At 47.3% G+C, this 16,015-nt stretch overlaps 1 protein-coding gene across 1 annotated transcript in view; it reads left to right on the forward strand.

Moving 5' to 3' along the window:
- Window positions 1–14,901, forward strand: part of APLN (apelin) — a 32,222-nt gene extending 17,321 nt beyond the window's left edge. The window contains exons 2-3 of the mRNA XM_069612978.1: window positions 10,737–10,904; window positions 12,767–14,901. Of these exons, the coding sequence (XP_069469079.1) occupies window positions 10,737–10,903 (167 nt within the window). The 3' untranslated portion in view covers window position 10,904; window positions 12,767–14,901. The remainder of the gene's footprint in view (window positions 1–10,736; window positions 10,905–12,766) is intronic.
- The last annotated feature ends 1,114 nt before the right edge of the window (window positions 14,902–16,015 follow it).

A 16,015-nucleotide genomic window follows, 5' to 3' on the forward strand; every position in this document is an offset into this window, starting at 1 on the left:
GAGTAAGTGATGACTTTCGTGTTGAAATGGTCTTTGCAAACGAACAGTTTTTATTAATGAGCAAAGATGCCATATCAAACTTGCATCGCTATAATATGCTACAATACATTGCTTGAAAGCAAAGAGGGAGTCTGGAGGCCTCTTCCCCCGCCGCCGCTGCGGAGACCCAACGTGACCCGGAAGTGAAGCTTGCGTCCTCGTCTTATCCTGCTGCCACCGCTTGCAGACTAGAGGTGCAGCTGTTCTCATCTGTCCCCTGTGCCATTGGCAGGGCATCCGACGGGAGCCGGAATGGAGGTCCCAAGAGTTCACCCACTACCTATAAATCAATCCCCGGGCGCTGTTTCTCACCAGCGAACAAAAGCCGCGGACTCGCTGGCAGTCGGAAGCGCGGTCGGTAAACTTTTATCCCTGTTTCCCCGAGACAAGCACAGCTGGCAGGGGGTGATAAAGGGAGACGGGCCTCACCCTTCCCTGCTTCTTCCAGCTGATGGATGGCGCGTGTGGAGCGCTGTCTTGGGCAGAAGTGCGAGTAGTCCGTAACACGCATTGGCAAAGTCAATAGGTTTGGCCTTAACTGTTATTGATTGCATTTTACCTTTTAGTCTAGAATGCAGTGAATGTTTGGCCATACATACCCAGGAATCTGCAAGTTAGTGTTTGTTTGCAGACACATAGCATTAGTGCTGAGATAATACAATAACGTAAGATCACGTTGCTATGCAGATGTCTTTTTACTATAGCGTGAGCTAATGTTATGTGTCTGCAAACACTAACCTGAAAACATGTTTGGATTTTTACAAGTAATCACTGTACATGTAGGGCCTGCTTAAGTGATCACTGTGATTTTAGGGGTCAGCTTGGGTGGGGGAAGGTGGGGTTAGTGGAGCTAAGGTGAGTAGGTGCTGGGGTAGGGTGTGGTTGGCAGTTGTGAGTAGACATGAGATGAGGGGTTGGGTAAAATGCTGAAGGCAGGCATGGGGTGGATTAGGATAGTTGGGGTTGTCAGGAGTGAGGTGCGGGGTAGGCCTGGTGATGAAAGGGAGACCCGAGGAGGGGTTGGATGAGTTGGGTGAAGGTAGGTCTGCCTGGGTGGAGTGGTCAGGCTGTAAGTGTGGTAGGCAGGATTATGTAGATATGCCTGTGATTCAATGGTGGTAGGTCAGGCCTATGGTTGGGTGGTTGGTGGGCAGACAAATGGATGTAGACTGTCTTGGAATAAGGTGGGTGATGGTGAGATAAGGATTGGGATGGGTCTGTGAGTGGTTGACCTTGGGATATTGGGCAGTATGCCTAGGGCATGTAGGTAGGTGTGCGGTACTTTGGATGAGTAGACAGGCATGGGAAAGGTTGGGTGTGCTAATAAATAGACATTGTGGCCAAAAGAGTCTGTGGGTAGCAGTGGGAAAGGTAGGGAATACACTGGGTAGGTAGGCAGGGGGCGATAGGCATGCATGTGTGGGTAGTCAGGTATGAGGTACCTCATGAGGTGGATGGTTGAGCAGGCATGGGTGTTTCAGGCAAGCCGCTAGACAAGCATGGGGTTTAGGTAGGTAGGTGTGCCTTGTGGAGAGTGGGAAGTCCGGTGTAGAGTAGTACGGGAATGTGGGTGGGTAGGCAGGCCTGGAGAAGGGCATTTTAATGGACAGGAAGGAGTGGGGTAGGGTGGGTAGGCAGGTGTGCTGCAGTTTGAGTGGGTAGTAGGCAGGCATGGAGCAGGGGAGTTGCTAGGTCTGGAAGAGATCTGGGGCTAAGCTAATGTCCAGGCTGTCAGGACTCGGGGCTAGCTAGTCTTTTGGCTGTAGCTCCTGAGCTTCTATCCGGGGCTACAGCCAAAAGATCCGGGGCTATAGCCCCCTTAGCCCCCCCCTAGCAACGCCCCTGGCATGGAGTATCCTGGAGGGGCGTGGGGTCTGGTGGGTGAGGTAGTAGGCGGGCAGATGTTGGGTGGGGTCAGGAGTCCTGCTTGGCATGGATGGGGTGGCTTGGTGGGCATGGGGTAGTTTGGGATGGAAAGGCAGACATGAATGCAGACATCATGTGGGTAGGCATGCAGGAGTGTGGCACAATGTGTGGATAGGCAGACATTGGGTTCAGGCAGACGAGGGGTATGGCTGGTATGTTCCTGGGGAGGCAGCCATGGTGTAGGCTAGGCATGTGGGCAATGCACGCCTAAACCGCCTCCTATTGACACCACTGTAGCTTCCACCACTTTCAGAGAAGCACTGAAAGAAGCTGTGTAGTTGGCTAAGTAAGGGGCGTAGATTCTTTGTCACAAGCTTCCAGCTCATTATGCAGGAGGTTAATAATATTTCATTATCTACATAAAGCAAAACCCTGCTTTTCTGTGTCAAGCTAGTAAACGTCATAGTTCTAAATGTATCTTTAAGCTGGGGCATTATTCTGTTACTCACGTTAACTGATGGTGAAGTGGGCACAGATTTACTGGGCAACTGGTGGCATTTCAGGTCTTTCAGCTGGAAATGTCCCGACCATCACGCATAAGAAAAGTTGTGCTGATAGCGAAAGAAAATGTCTTTGCAAGGTCATTAAACTGCGGCCTGCTGAGCCCCCTAGGTTGCGTGTGTGTTTCTCAGCCAGGCCGTGACTGGGGAAATGGGCAGTGCACGCTCTTCCCAACTCAGCTGATTCTAATTGTGGCTAAGATGCTTTTTGTGAGCCTTTGAAGAAAAGGTCCGAACCTATATAAAAATGAACCGGCGCTATAGTGTACTAATAGTTGTGTGACACTCCCACCTCTGCATATGAACAATCATTTTATTTCCAGAGCTCTGCCATACTGCTTATCCCTCCCAACAAAAAAAAAACGCACACTCCTATCATTTTCCACACACATGGTTTATGAGTAGCCCAAATGTCAGGAAATAGCCCAATCGGGCAACCGTGCTAGTGTGGTGGCCATGGCGTCACCACACTACGTTAATATTAGGCAAGGGGGCTGTCATACTGCAGATCCATGTGTCAGACCACCAGTGCTACTTTAGGTCACCTGCAGGGATTTATGGGTGGGACACTGTGTACAATGTTTACACATATGACAGGTCCCCAGAGAGACTGTGTTTGGCATGGGAGAGGGAGGGCTAGTGAAAACGGTGACCCTGGCGCCTGATTGGCCCACATCATGCTTAACACACCCTCATTGGTACATAGGCTGCAGAATACAGAAAAAACAAGCAGTATGCAGGCGTTTCCATTCCCCAAGCATTGCCGCTTGCCATGGCAATTGAGTATTCTGCTTCCCAACTCCCCTTCTCTCTCTGTCTTGCTGTAGCCAACACCAAACAAGTTTAAATGTCCCGGCACTATGTAAAGACGTCTCACAGTTTGTGTTTTATGGAGACCGGGGGCCCTTCTAACTTACAGTGTCCTTGTCACTTACTCCCTGTCTTACTACACACGGGGACTCTGGCCTGCCCTCGTCTTTTCCAGCAAATGCTAATTGGTCATTTTTTCACATTTGAAGGGATTAATTGAAGTACAATGGGCCCTAATCCTTCAGTGGTCGCCACGCGGGGGAACTGCTGACATATCTCACGCGATTAGCTCATATTTGTCCTTCCTGAACCCATTCCAGTAATATAGTCAGATTTGTTTCAGGGCCACACACCCTACGAAAAACATTTCATTCTCCAGAATGTGTCTTTTTAAATGCAAAGTGCTGCTGTCAAAGAAGGAACGCAGGGCGCCCTTTCTTTGGGACGATTCCGACTGAATGGCAGTAGGGGACCCATTCTAATGCTAGGAGTAATTATGTAGCTATTTCTCAAATGTTGCAAGTGCATTAGTTGCTGCAATTGTATAGCTCACTGCACAAAATGAATCATCTGTAGGAGCTGGTGATCCAAATTCTCTTTAAAGAAAGGCAAGTAGCAGGGTGACTCTACACGAGGCACTAGAAAGGTACTATGTATAGGCCTCATTGAAGACATTAAAGGTGGTGTTAAGATAATCGGATTTAAAGCAGTTATTTAAATATCGCAGAAGCCACCTATTTAGCACATGCCACACAATGAACGTCCCTGTTGGTGGCTTGTAAAGAGGAGTGTAACTACTCAGACTGTGGGGACCAGAAGAATCACGTCTAAGCAGCACCTGCCCTTCCCAACACAGTGGAGTCAACGCTTTAGAACGAAGGACGATGAGAGGCTGAGTACGACTGGCCACAAATCACCTACGCATCTGCCCCAGACTCCCGCCGTGGGCATCCCGTCTTCTGGGGTATCACCCTCCTGGGAGCTAATCGGGTGAGTTGAGAACTCTCCTCAGCTATCTGCAACCTGCTGTCACTGGTTGGAATCCTGACAATGTCAATTCACTTCTTAATCCTTCTGAGGGCAAGACACTGAGCACCACCCAACTACGCAATGCTTAGGAGCGTGAGGAATACAGGATAAAGCACACTATAGAAAAGCATTGCATCATCGTTATGGACGCCCTCCACACTGACAAGGTTCAAGAGAAGGGTGTGTGTGTTTTTGGGGGTGTGTGTGTGTGTGCGTGTCTGTGTATAATGTTTCCAAAATTCAGACACCAGGAATTTAACATGTCCCCTGCCCTGTTCTATCTTATCTCCATAATCTGCTAGGCCAGGAGTCTTCAACCCTCGGCTCTCCGGATGTTTTGGACTAACATTCCCATCAGCCCTAGCCCCCATAGTCAATGGTAAGGAATCATGGGAGTTGTAGGGCAATTCACCAGGCGCACCGCAGGTGTCATATCCCAGTGCTAGGACATTCCGCAACACCTTCACCTTTGTTAGCAGAAACAAGCAACAATGATTTGCTTATGGATGACAAGGGCTGTTAAAGAGATCAATGCTCAATCCAGTCGTAAAAGTCAACAAAGGTTCATCCAGACCCATCTCCAACTGATAAGAAGACCTACATCACAGCTATTTGGAAAAGTGTACAATAAAATGCAGCTAGAAACGGTATCCAGCGATATCATCGCTGGTGAAACCATCCAGGGTGACTCAATATTTTTTTTAAAGACACTATCCAACACTTTCCCCAAATAGTCTAGGACTGAAGTTTGTTTATATGATTGCACCAGTCCTAAAATATGTTGGGGAGGGTGAATAGTGCCTTTAAACAAAATATCGAGTCACCTTCGATGTTTTGACCAGCTATAATATCACTGGTAACCGCTAGCAACACACACAAAACTCTCTCCCACCTGCATACTAACTACCTTGATAGGGGACTCATGGTTACCCAGCTGGACAAGCCTTACTTTACTGCTGCGATAAAGCACCATGCACACATTCTGATAAAACTGAATGAGGTGCATTCTTTCCGCAATGTTTTGGGCAAAGAATTGCACTGTTGGGCTAACATGGTACCCATGTGTGCGGGTGGAGGCAGACACTGAAGTGAGTGCTGGGCCGGCCTCCACCTCGCAAGTACTCTAGAGACCACGCCAACTTTCTAGAGCTCTCAAAGGAGCCAGGAATGTGTCTCAAGCCCCCTGGCGATGACTACTGAAGACGCGGAAGCTTGAAGAGCCCCATGGAGTGCCACCATTCTAGAGGTGAGTGGTGACACAGAGGTGAAGGACGTGGCAAGGACACGCGTACAGGTCGCAGAGCCCAGCAGAAGGACCTGGCTGGCAATTATTGAATGCAGTAAAAATGTGCACCATTCCCCACCTGGCTGAGAAATTATGCTCCAACACGGCGCTTCAGGGAAGGTGATAAAGGGAGGAAGGAACCCTTGAAGTGCTTAGGAAGCATTTCTACAATGCATTGGTTCCTGTTGGGAAATCATTCAGAAAGCTGGCAAACACTGCAGGCCGTTCTGTGGCAAGGTCTGATCACTGCCCAGTCAACAAAAGGCACATTCCCCGGAACATTCTGGCCTCGCTCACTTTCAAACTGACCCTTTAGCGACCACTCTCAGCCAGTGGCACACACTCCCCTCCCTTGTCCGGAATGTGACACGGCGCATCCAGCCACTTGGGGATGAGTGCTCTCTGACGGCACACTCTGTGCCAAAGGGACAGACAGAGTCTTCACCACGCTCTAGATGCGGGCGCTTGTTAATCTGCAGTGCATAGGGGAGGCATCAGCTGACCTGTCGCCTTGCGTGCAGAAACAGGAAATACTTCCGCCCTTAGATACACGGGAAGATGGTCTGTTGGCTCTGAATTGCACTCTACTGCTACTGCATGTCACCTTAATGTGCAGAGGCGTGCGACTAAACAGTACTGATCATCAGTGCTTGATTTGTAAATAAGTGCTGTGGCTCAAATATTTCCCAACAAGCCCATGGCGCGTCAGGATGGCCAGCTCCACACCCTCTGTTGCCACCACCCACAGCTGCTCCCCATGCAGTCAACATATATAGGGCTAAAGCTGCAACTCTCACCGGCTTAGTGTGGTTGAAGGATGTACTCGGTCACTACGGCAGATGTGTGATTTACAAATACCAATCAACGTACACAAGAAATAACATACTCCTTGTGTCTTGCCAAGAGACAAAAGTTTAAGTGTGTCTTTAAACACAATCATCATTTACATTTTGCTCTGATTCTATAGGTGTTTATTATGTGACTGGCAGTTACAATAATAAAGTTGCCAAAACACCACATCATAATCAATTGTCTGAGACATTAAGTGCCGGGGCCGAGCACTGGCAAACACACCCGCAAATTTAGCACTGCTGATCACTCATTCGCCTGTGGACTGCCCGTGGGAGGTATCGGTGCATGGTATACATCAACATAACATAACATTCTTGACCGTCATATCCCCCAGTCTCCCTTTGCACAGTGTTGTGCCATGCCACTTGCCCCCCCTCTTCCCGAAGCTGCCACAGGGGATGTTGTCCTGAGTTCCACCGCGCAGAAAGAGCTGCATTGAAATGTGCTCTGAACAGCCGGCTAAAGTAACTACCCAGAATTCAGCAGTCCCTCAGCAAATCTCTTGGAACTGAGAAATCGCCTTCACTTGTCTGGCAATATAGACGACGGGATTCTTGCAGGCCCCATTTCTAGCCATTGCACCTGGAGGGCATCAGGGCTGCCAAACTGTGTTTAACTACCTCACACCAGAGGAATGCCTGCGCTGGCATGACTTACATGGGGCAGGACCCATGCCGGAGAGTCCAGGGGTCGACTGGCTTGGCAGCGATGGAGTGAAACAGAGATGTCACTGGGAAACATCTGTTGTTTTAACATACCGCCAAATATCTCATGCGCTATTGAACCCTTCAATTATGTAAAGTACGAGAAAGAGGGGGGATTAGGTTGCACCGCTGAAGCGTCAGCGTTACCATAAGTTCAGTGGTTGGTTGGTCGTTTGAAGGGTCTCTGGTCTTCATCCATCAGTGAAAGAGTTAATCAGTACTCTGAGAGGGTCAGATTTCTATTGCTGTTATGTGAAGTATGTAACTCTATGCTCATCCTGTGATTTACAAATGAAGGACTGTAGAATTAGCATTGCATTCGGTTATGAAGCCAGACTGCATAAACTGAAAAGCAGAGCTCACTAAAAGTAGGAGTACCCTCTTTTTGACAACTTTTGTTTAGGCTCCATCAAGATGCATTCAGACATGGACAGCCTCTTGGAAACCCGAAGCTTTCCCGGTAGGATGAGGGTTCTGAAAAGCTAGTAGGGTGTGAGTAGAGTTAGTCCCATGCCAAGCGAGAACATCTTACAGAATCAAAGCTATGACATGTGGATGTCATGGCAACCATCATTTTAGTCCAAATCCGACGTCACTAACCCTTTTCTCATGCACACACAAACAAGCAGTGCCATAACTTGCACTGCAGGGGCTTTGATAGTTCACTTTCCTGTTACAAGAAATCGCATACAGCAAAGCTGTGCTGTTCACACCCTGGACATGAGGCAAATGGTGTCTCAGGTTACCAGAGAGACAACAACACATTGCAATATGATGCATTGGAATCTGTAGGAATAAGACTAATAATTACTGCCTTTTTAAATGATATGGCATTTATAACGGGCCTACACACAAGTGTTTCAAGGCGCGAAGAGGCAAGGGATGGGGAACAGAGGGAAGACATAGACAACGATCTTTCTAATCCAGGTGACATTGAGATCGCGCAAGTGCGGGGTAGGGGAAAAGTGCGGGGGATGGGGCAGTGCAGTACATAGGATAACAGTAAAATAAATCAAGATAATAAAAAGAGGTGCGGCCTGCTGGTGGCAAGTTCAAGGATAAGTGCAGACATCAGGTGTCAAGTACTGGTGGGGGGCTGTAGGGATACAGAAACAGTCCCCAGGTGCAAGGTTTGCCAGGGGGTAGTGCAGGTGGGGCCAGGGGGGCAAATGAGGTGAGTGGATTGGGCACAGGACCTGCTATTGAAGAAATTATAGGGAAAGACCCGTGCTGGCTGAATCCCATCACTCTGTGTGCTCGTGCATACAGTCTGCGATACATTCCTGAAATATCACAACCATGCACACTTCCACACGTTGGATGTGAGGCTGTGGGAGGTCTTGTACACAATGCCTAGTGTAGCACAAGCTCACATCCAGCAGGAAAACAAAACAGGGATGCGAGTCTATTCAGTAGACGTTAGTAACCAAAAGGAAACAAATTCTAATGGGCGGCTTTAAGTTGATAATTTCTAGCTGAAGCTTCTCAGCAGAGGCTACGGGAGCCAGCAAATAAACCCTGGACTTCATCCATGAGAAGCTCATCAGGGGACCTATAGTGAAGGTCACCCTCATATAAATGGGTCTCAGAAGCGATGGGGGATGTTACCCCAAGCTGCGCTAGTGGGGCACACAGGCTTCTACCAGTCAGCAAACACTACCACAGTGCACCTATACGAAGGGCAACGTGGTGGATCAGAGGCGAGGCAGTTTCCTCAAGCATATAAAAGCAACATACACATAATGTATTCCTCTAACTAAGTTGTGGAAGAGGTATACTCAAAAAGCACAGAGCTGGTCAAATTCAGGTTGATACCAGAGGAGCAGGAAAGAGTCCAGAAGCTATAGATGGGGCAACATGGAGTTTGTGGTGGAGAATTAAGGGAATCAAGACCTTGGCCTCTGTCGCCCACGACTATGAGAGATTCATAGACGCGCAGGCTCTCTTTGTTTCATTTTGTTTAATGTATCCAATGAGATGACAACTAAGGACTTGACAGGTCTCACTATGTCCACTAAGTATCTTTGACACAAACAGGGGTCTCTTCAGAGGTCTGATACTGGAGGGCATGACCTCTCTTGACCCAACCACCATGCTTGCTACTATTGGTGCATATTGTTCTAACTGTAAAAAACCCAACTGTTCGCAGCCTCCATAGCAGGGCTTTCCCAATGGGAAGGCATGCAAAATTCTGCTGAATGAGTGCTTTAGCTCGTCCACGAGCTTCCCTCAAGGGAAGATCTGGTCTACGAGGTCCTCAATACATATGATAAGATTCCACATACATTCACATACATACGTTACACAGCCCTGAATTGAGAGCTTCTCGGGTACACTGTGTAGGAACTGTCAGAGGCAAAGGTGGCATAAAGCTCTGATGGACAGGTTTCCCTCCCAGGGAGAGCGGTCCTGATCATTGCACTCTTCCATGCATTCATTATTGGGACTGAAGGGAGCGAGAAATACAGGCTGTGATCTCTGCTGAAAAAACGAAGCCATCTAACGGCGTCGCAGCCTCGTGACTGCGTAAAGAAGCGGGCCACAGTGGAGCCTGGGGGCCAGGGAATGTGCTTGGAAGGGATATCAAGGAAGTCAAATGCTTTGGGTTATTTTCTTTTATATGATAGCTGGAATAAGCATATGGCCATCAAAGTTTGTTGTTTTTGATACAAAGACAAGCAATTGGGAATCAGTTCAAAATGGGGATGAAAGCGGGATCAGTCATGACAATACGAGAGACGCAGGCGTGTTGCTAGGTCTGTAAAAGATCCATGGCTAAGCTAATGTCGGGACTGTCGGGACTCAGGGCTATCTAGCCTTTTGGTTGTAGCCCCTCATATTCTATCCGTGGCTACAACCAAAAGACCTGGAGCTATAGGCCCCCCTAGCAACGCCTCTGCGGGAGAGTCATCGAGGCTTGATCCAATTAGACATCCTGAAAGAGGCCTCTAAATGGTGATACGCAGAGAGTATGCTTGCGGGGGGGAGGGGTCAGTGATGGCAACATCTCATTCTGGGTCTGGGTCCAGGTCTGAAGGCCATATCCTAGGAGGAGTGTGGTTAGAATATGAATGACCCAGTGGTGCTAATGCTTCAACCCCCTCTTCATTCTCATATTGCAGCCACCAGAACAGCAGGGCATTAATGCAAAGTGATACCTCTTTAGCTCAAATGCATTTTATTGTAAATGTGGACATTTCAAGCCCTTCTGATAACCCAACTTGAGTCCATGAAATGCAACGCATGCGCATTTATATTTCATTTGTGTACATTGGGAATGAATCGAAACGTGTTCAGAAAATAATATATAGGCACAAAAAACGGTACTGGCAAACATCAGAACAGTGCAGGTGCTGTTCATAAATTAGCAATAGAACACCCTGGAGCATTATACACAGTGTTAGGCTTACCACATTATAATGTGAGTTTCCTTCACCAAAACCTGATGTGCTGAGTACTCAGGAGGACATTTCATACCGTCTGTGTTGATTTGCTGCTTTTCAGTTGTACCACATGTGTTGCAGCTTTGCAAACATCTCTGGTGACCAGTTTGTGTCTCTTTGCACTGACTTAGTATTGTTTTACCTGCAGGACCACTGGCGGAAATATCGAATGGAAAGGAGCCGGAGGAAGATAATATTAGGAACTTGGTGCACCCAAAGGGGGTGCGGAATGGCGTGGCCCACCGCCAGGGCAACTGGAGGAAATACCGTCGCCAAAGACCCCGTCTCTCCCACAAGGGGCCAATGCCTTTCTAATGTAGGTATCCGGGAAGACTTGATCAAGCACTACCCATGACTGTATCACCCTCTAATGGCGCAACCTGCATTTCCCCCCTTTAATGTCTCCTTCATCACCTAAAACATTTACCTAATGATCACAAATGAGAACAAGCGCAGGTGTGTTGTTAGATACATTAATACATAGTAGCTTTCCCCATCGCCTTATATCATTTTAGAACTGTTCCTCCCTTTAAGCCACTTCACGATTTAAAAAAATATCCTTTTTGTGGACCCAACACCTAGGCAAACTGTTCAGAATGTCATTTCATGCAGAGTTTACACACTACTAACACGCCAGTGGAAGAGCTGATCAATTACCCCTCAGCAGTGTAGAAGATTCTATTTTTACAACAAAAGAAATAGAAAATGTGCAGCAAAAGCCTTTAAATACAAGAAATCAGGTCAATTCCATGGAGGGTAATAAAATAAAAGTGAGCACAGGAGCTGACAGGCCCAAAGGAGCAAAGAGCGAGACCTCCTCATCCATCCCCAGCGCAGCTGTGAAGTCGGTTATGGGAAGCGTGTGCTGCTGTTCCAGATGCCGGAGCATCTGGAAGCATCCCTGAGCCTCCGGATGGGCCGAGCTGATGACCGGTGCTCTGAAAGAGTGACAATACAGCTACCCTTAAGTGGCAACGCATGTAGGCATCATGCTGCTGCTACCTCGCAGGAGTCCTCTCCATAGGGACAGAGTTGTTTATATTTAAAAGTGAATGCTACAATTGTGGGGGAGGGGAGACTGTTTTCTGAATGCCACGCAGACGTTTCTGGTTTGCACGTGACACTCACTGTCTTTGATCAAGCCCGTGGACCATTGTGCATTTGCCCCATATCTCAATGTCTTACCCCAGAGAGCATCGTCCGACTGAGGCGGCAAAGGGGCCTCTGTAAGGCTGCTATGAAAGACCATGGGGTTTACTGTGGAAGCATCCGATGTCAAGCTACTGAAAGGATGGTCTGGTACCACCAAAGGACCCACCGCGTGGTTGATATCCCATTGCAAGATGGGCAGGGTATTAGAGCAGAGAAGCAGGCATTCGGGCAGGGGTAGAGCCCTTTTCAAGATGGTGTAGTTATGGGGCTTCTGGGGGTCATAAAGTAGATAAGTTGGCACTATGCATGGTACCACCATCACAGTGTGGAGGTGGCAGGCTGCACAAAATAGCTGGGCATGAGGGATCAGTGCCAGCACAGACCACTGGCATGCACCATTTACTCAGAAGACATTTTCCTCCTTACACGCGTTGAGCTGCCAAGCGGCCCACGATGGGAAAATTTGTGTAGGCTACAGTGCGTGACGAGCCATCAAGCAGTGAGATGGCGAGACATGAGTAATTTTCAAGTACATAGAAATCAAGACAGGCACCCACCCAGACAAAAAGTCTCCCACCTTATTACTCAGAGTGCCGCAATGACATTATCGAAATTGAATTTTGTTGTGGTGTTCTTCCCGTGTCCATGATGTCACCATGGATTCCCTGGTGGAAGCAGACATGTCGTATCTACATTTGGGTATCTCCACCTACAAACACTTTACAAGGACTTCCAATGACAATTTGCAGTTCCAGGATAGGGATGATTAAGTGTGTCCATCCACATAACATGCACAGCTCTTCAAAAGCTTAAGAAACCCAACCTCAACATCTCCAAAGAAAGGAGCAGGAGATAGCAGGAAAAAGACTGCGATCTAATATAACCAAACTCTTCATTGCAGTATGCGTCCCTTACATTGGTACTCTGGTGGTGGTTATACCTAAGCCTGCCTTTCTTATCCTATGTATGTTTTTAATGTGTTATGTTGTGTGAAGTCCTAATGGCCGGCTTTCTTAATTTCTTTAGGTGTAGAAGGGGCCCTGCTCATCTCCTGTGTCTGCTTGTTTGTCTTCGAGCTCCGAGGATGTGTTAGCCAACTAAGAGAAATCCGCCATTGCCTTGTACCAACCACTCACCTGGACTGATGAAACGGTCTCCAGCTTTCTCCTTGGAGGCCTTTTTTTGTCCATACATCTGTCACGCTGTGTGCAGCGTCTTGGATGGTGAAGGTTTTGACTCTTTGAGAACTGGGCGGTCGGACTGATGGGAGACCTCCTCACTGTTCTGTGGTCCTTTTGTTTCACTGCTTGGAACTTCTGCTGAGAAACGTCACTGCACTTTGTCACCTCCTGCCAAGGACTCAGTCTTTCTAACTTATACTTTCCCCGCTCCCTTCCCTCATTCCTGTCAGTATGGGTGAGCGTTTCAGTGTATATGGTTGAATATTATCAAAAGGCTTGATAGAGTCAGTAGCATATTTGTGTGGCTCATCTATCGGTGGTATTCGCGTTTGATGCCAGTAGAGCTTATCGATTGCTCGTCGCTCGATTGTTAAAGGGACCTACTGCCACCCTTCTGTCGGCGCATCTTCCTGTCCATCCATACATCTCTTAATGTTTCTGCACATCTGCTGTGGAAGTGGGAACTTTGAAACGAGGCTGATTATCACTGTAATCCTTTGTATATGTGTGTGCATGTATCAGACGGTCACGTCGCGGGAATCCCTCCTCCTCCTCCGGGATCCCATCCTTAGACTGAGGAAGAGGAGAAATTGAGAGGAGAAACTACCTGGAATTTCATCTTCATGCTCCAACCGCCCTGTGCTTACAGAGGCAGCCAATAGCAGATGCCTGGTAGCATTAACCCTGGGCTTCAGGGCAACACACATGGGACATGGCCAAACACTTTCTGTGAACTTCCTGTCAATCACACCTTCTGATGTATGACCCAGGTTTCTTGGGAAAATAGAAAAATGGCTCCAGTGCACATTGGGTCTCACAGAAGAACGGCGTAAGCTTCCCCAGTTGTTAGACGCCACCTGGTAATTTGACATTATGGAGTTCCCACAATGTGGTGTTTTTTTTTTAACTTGCAATGTTTTTGCTGTGCCACGGCACTATGGATGTGTGATGTATCATGACATTTGCCTTGATATACTCTGCCACACACACAATCAAATGACAGTGTTCTAAAAAATAACTCCCCCTATTATAGCATTTAGAATTCCCTCGATAGTTTTTTTTTAAAGGGATGACTCTATCTAGCTTAAGAACGTAGAAAGAACAGTTACAACCCGTCCAAAAAACAATGAGACCCTTGTTTCTGGTTTCATCCATTTTATCGTCATAACCCCACACACAGCAGTTAACCAGATAGTCGGAAGAACCAACACACACGAGGCCCACAGTGTTCTAACCTGAGTGTTGGATATCAGAAAAGGCGACACAAACCCCAAAAGAATCCTGCATGGCTGTGTGTCCCAGTAAGATGAACAGAATCTTGCTGGACGTTCCCCGGCCACAGCAGCACAGGGGATCAGAGCAATGTTCATTTAGATTTTGAAGCCCATCCTATAAAGCTCAGTATTAATGGACAGATCCTGGTAAAAAGCACTTTGAGTCAGAAGGAAAAATGCACTTCCTTGGACTCGTAAACTTTGGTCGGAAAAATATAAATCCTGATATAGGATGTACAGCATTGTGGTAATCACAAAATACCCCCCACTCCCCTCCCCCTTTATCCAGCAAGTATATTACGTATGTACATACTCTTGAGAATTCAATTATTTTTGTTAAATATTAATAGCTGATTTTTATTTATTTTTCAAGGGATCACACCCTATGTTTTTATTCTTGTTATTGTTACATGTTCAGAAATGTTGCTGGTGCTATGGCAACAGCCAGTCTTAATCTCACATGTGTAGCAGCAGTCAATGATCATATCCCATTAACTGCCTGGGGGCCGCCGCATGGCCCTCTTTTAGAGGGTCACAAAAGATGGCTGTGACTGGCAGTTCTTACTGGTGGTCATAAGGCATGCTGGGATTTGCAGCCATACAGTCAGGACAGGAGAACCCATGTCACTGGTTAAGAAGTATTGCAAATGCTTTTGAAGTTCTCTGTTCTGCGATTCCTTAAATAAACATCATGTTGAAGCTCCTATCTCATGTTTGTAGAAACTTTAATAAGTGTGATCATTTTTCATTGGGTTTGTAGGCATGTGAGCTACACTGCTGTTTGTTGCTGTTTTCTAGGAGTGCACTGCTACCTTTTATATGTGAGTTAACATCCTCCTACAACCCCTCCCATGGATGCCTCCATCTTGAAAGGGCATTTTTTCAGACACTGTAAATTGGCCTACCAGTGCTGGATTACCAATGCTGGGTTAGCAAACATTGCTCTAAGTAAATCATTTACAGATGATAGTCTGGCTGGGAGGTCTTATTTTCTGAGGAGATTCTGTTTTGGGGTACTAAGACCTTCCAGGGCATGCAATGATAATTGAACCCAAATGCCAGTATAATAGTGAAATCGTCTACGGGCACCTCCAAAAGACCAGCTGTATTAGTCCAGCAAAAAACGCAGTGGAAAAACCATCCATGCTCCCTATTCGCACCCTGTGCTTCTTCCTGGTTGGGGGGTGGGGGGAATTGAGGGCGGGTGTAAACAGTAATGTGTCCAACAGAATACAGTAACCAGTTACCCAGTGTTCACAATTGAGGGTGAGGTATTGTAATATTTACACGCATTCCTACTTGGGCACAGCATGTTATTCGAGGGCATCAGACTGAAGCAGGAGGCAATATTGCTTCCAGGGACCCTGGTAGTGGAGCTCGTCTTGGAATCAAGACAATGCAAGGCAACACAGGTTCGAATCCCGGGTCCGCGCATAGAACCCTCTTCGGTATTAAGCGTGTTATTAAAAAAACATTTACATTTATACATACTGGCAGAACCGGCTCGTGCTCACAGAATAACAATCTCTTCATGTCGTTTGACCACATTTTTTTTAAACAGCGGTTGTTGGTTTTCTGCGAGTGTGACCGTTTACATTCAAAGGTTTTTTTAAAAAAAATATGTTGGGTGGAAACCTCTTTGCAAACAGCATATCCGCCGTAGAAGACTGGAAGGGGGACTGGACTGTGAAACCACCGACCGTTCTGAAACGATGAGGCAAATGAGGTATTTCCAGCCTCCCTTCAGCCTTTGTGAGTTGCTCTTAGGGGAGTAGAATGGTTTTAACCAGTGATTGTAGACCCCCTCAGTTCCCCTCGCC

This window comes from Ambystoma mexicanum, chromosome 5p, assembly GCF_040938575.1.
Source record: "Ambystoma mexicanum isolate Mex_15411 chromosome 5p, UKY_AmexF1_1, whole genome shotgun sequence".
Taxonomy (NCBI): Eukaryota; Metazoa; Chordata; class Amphibia; order Caudata; family Ambystomatidae; genus Ambystoma; species Ambystoma mexicanum.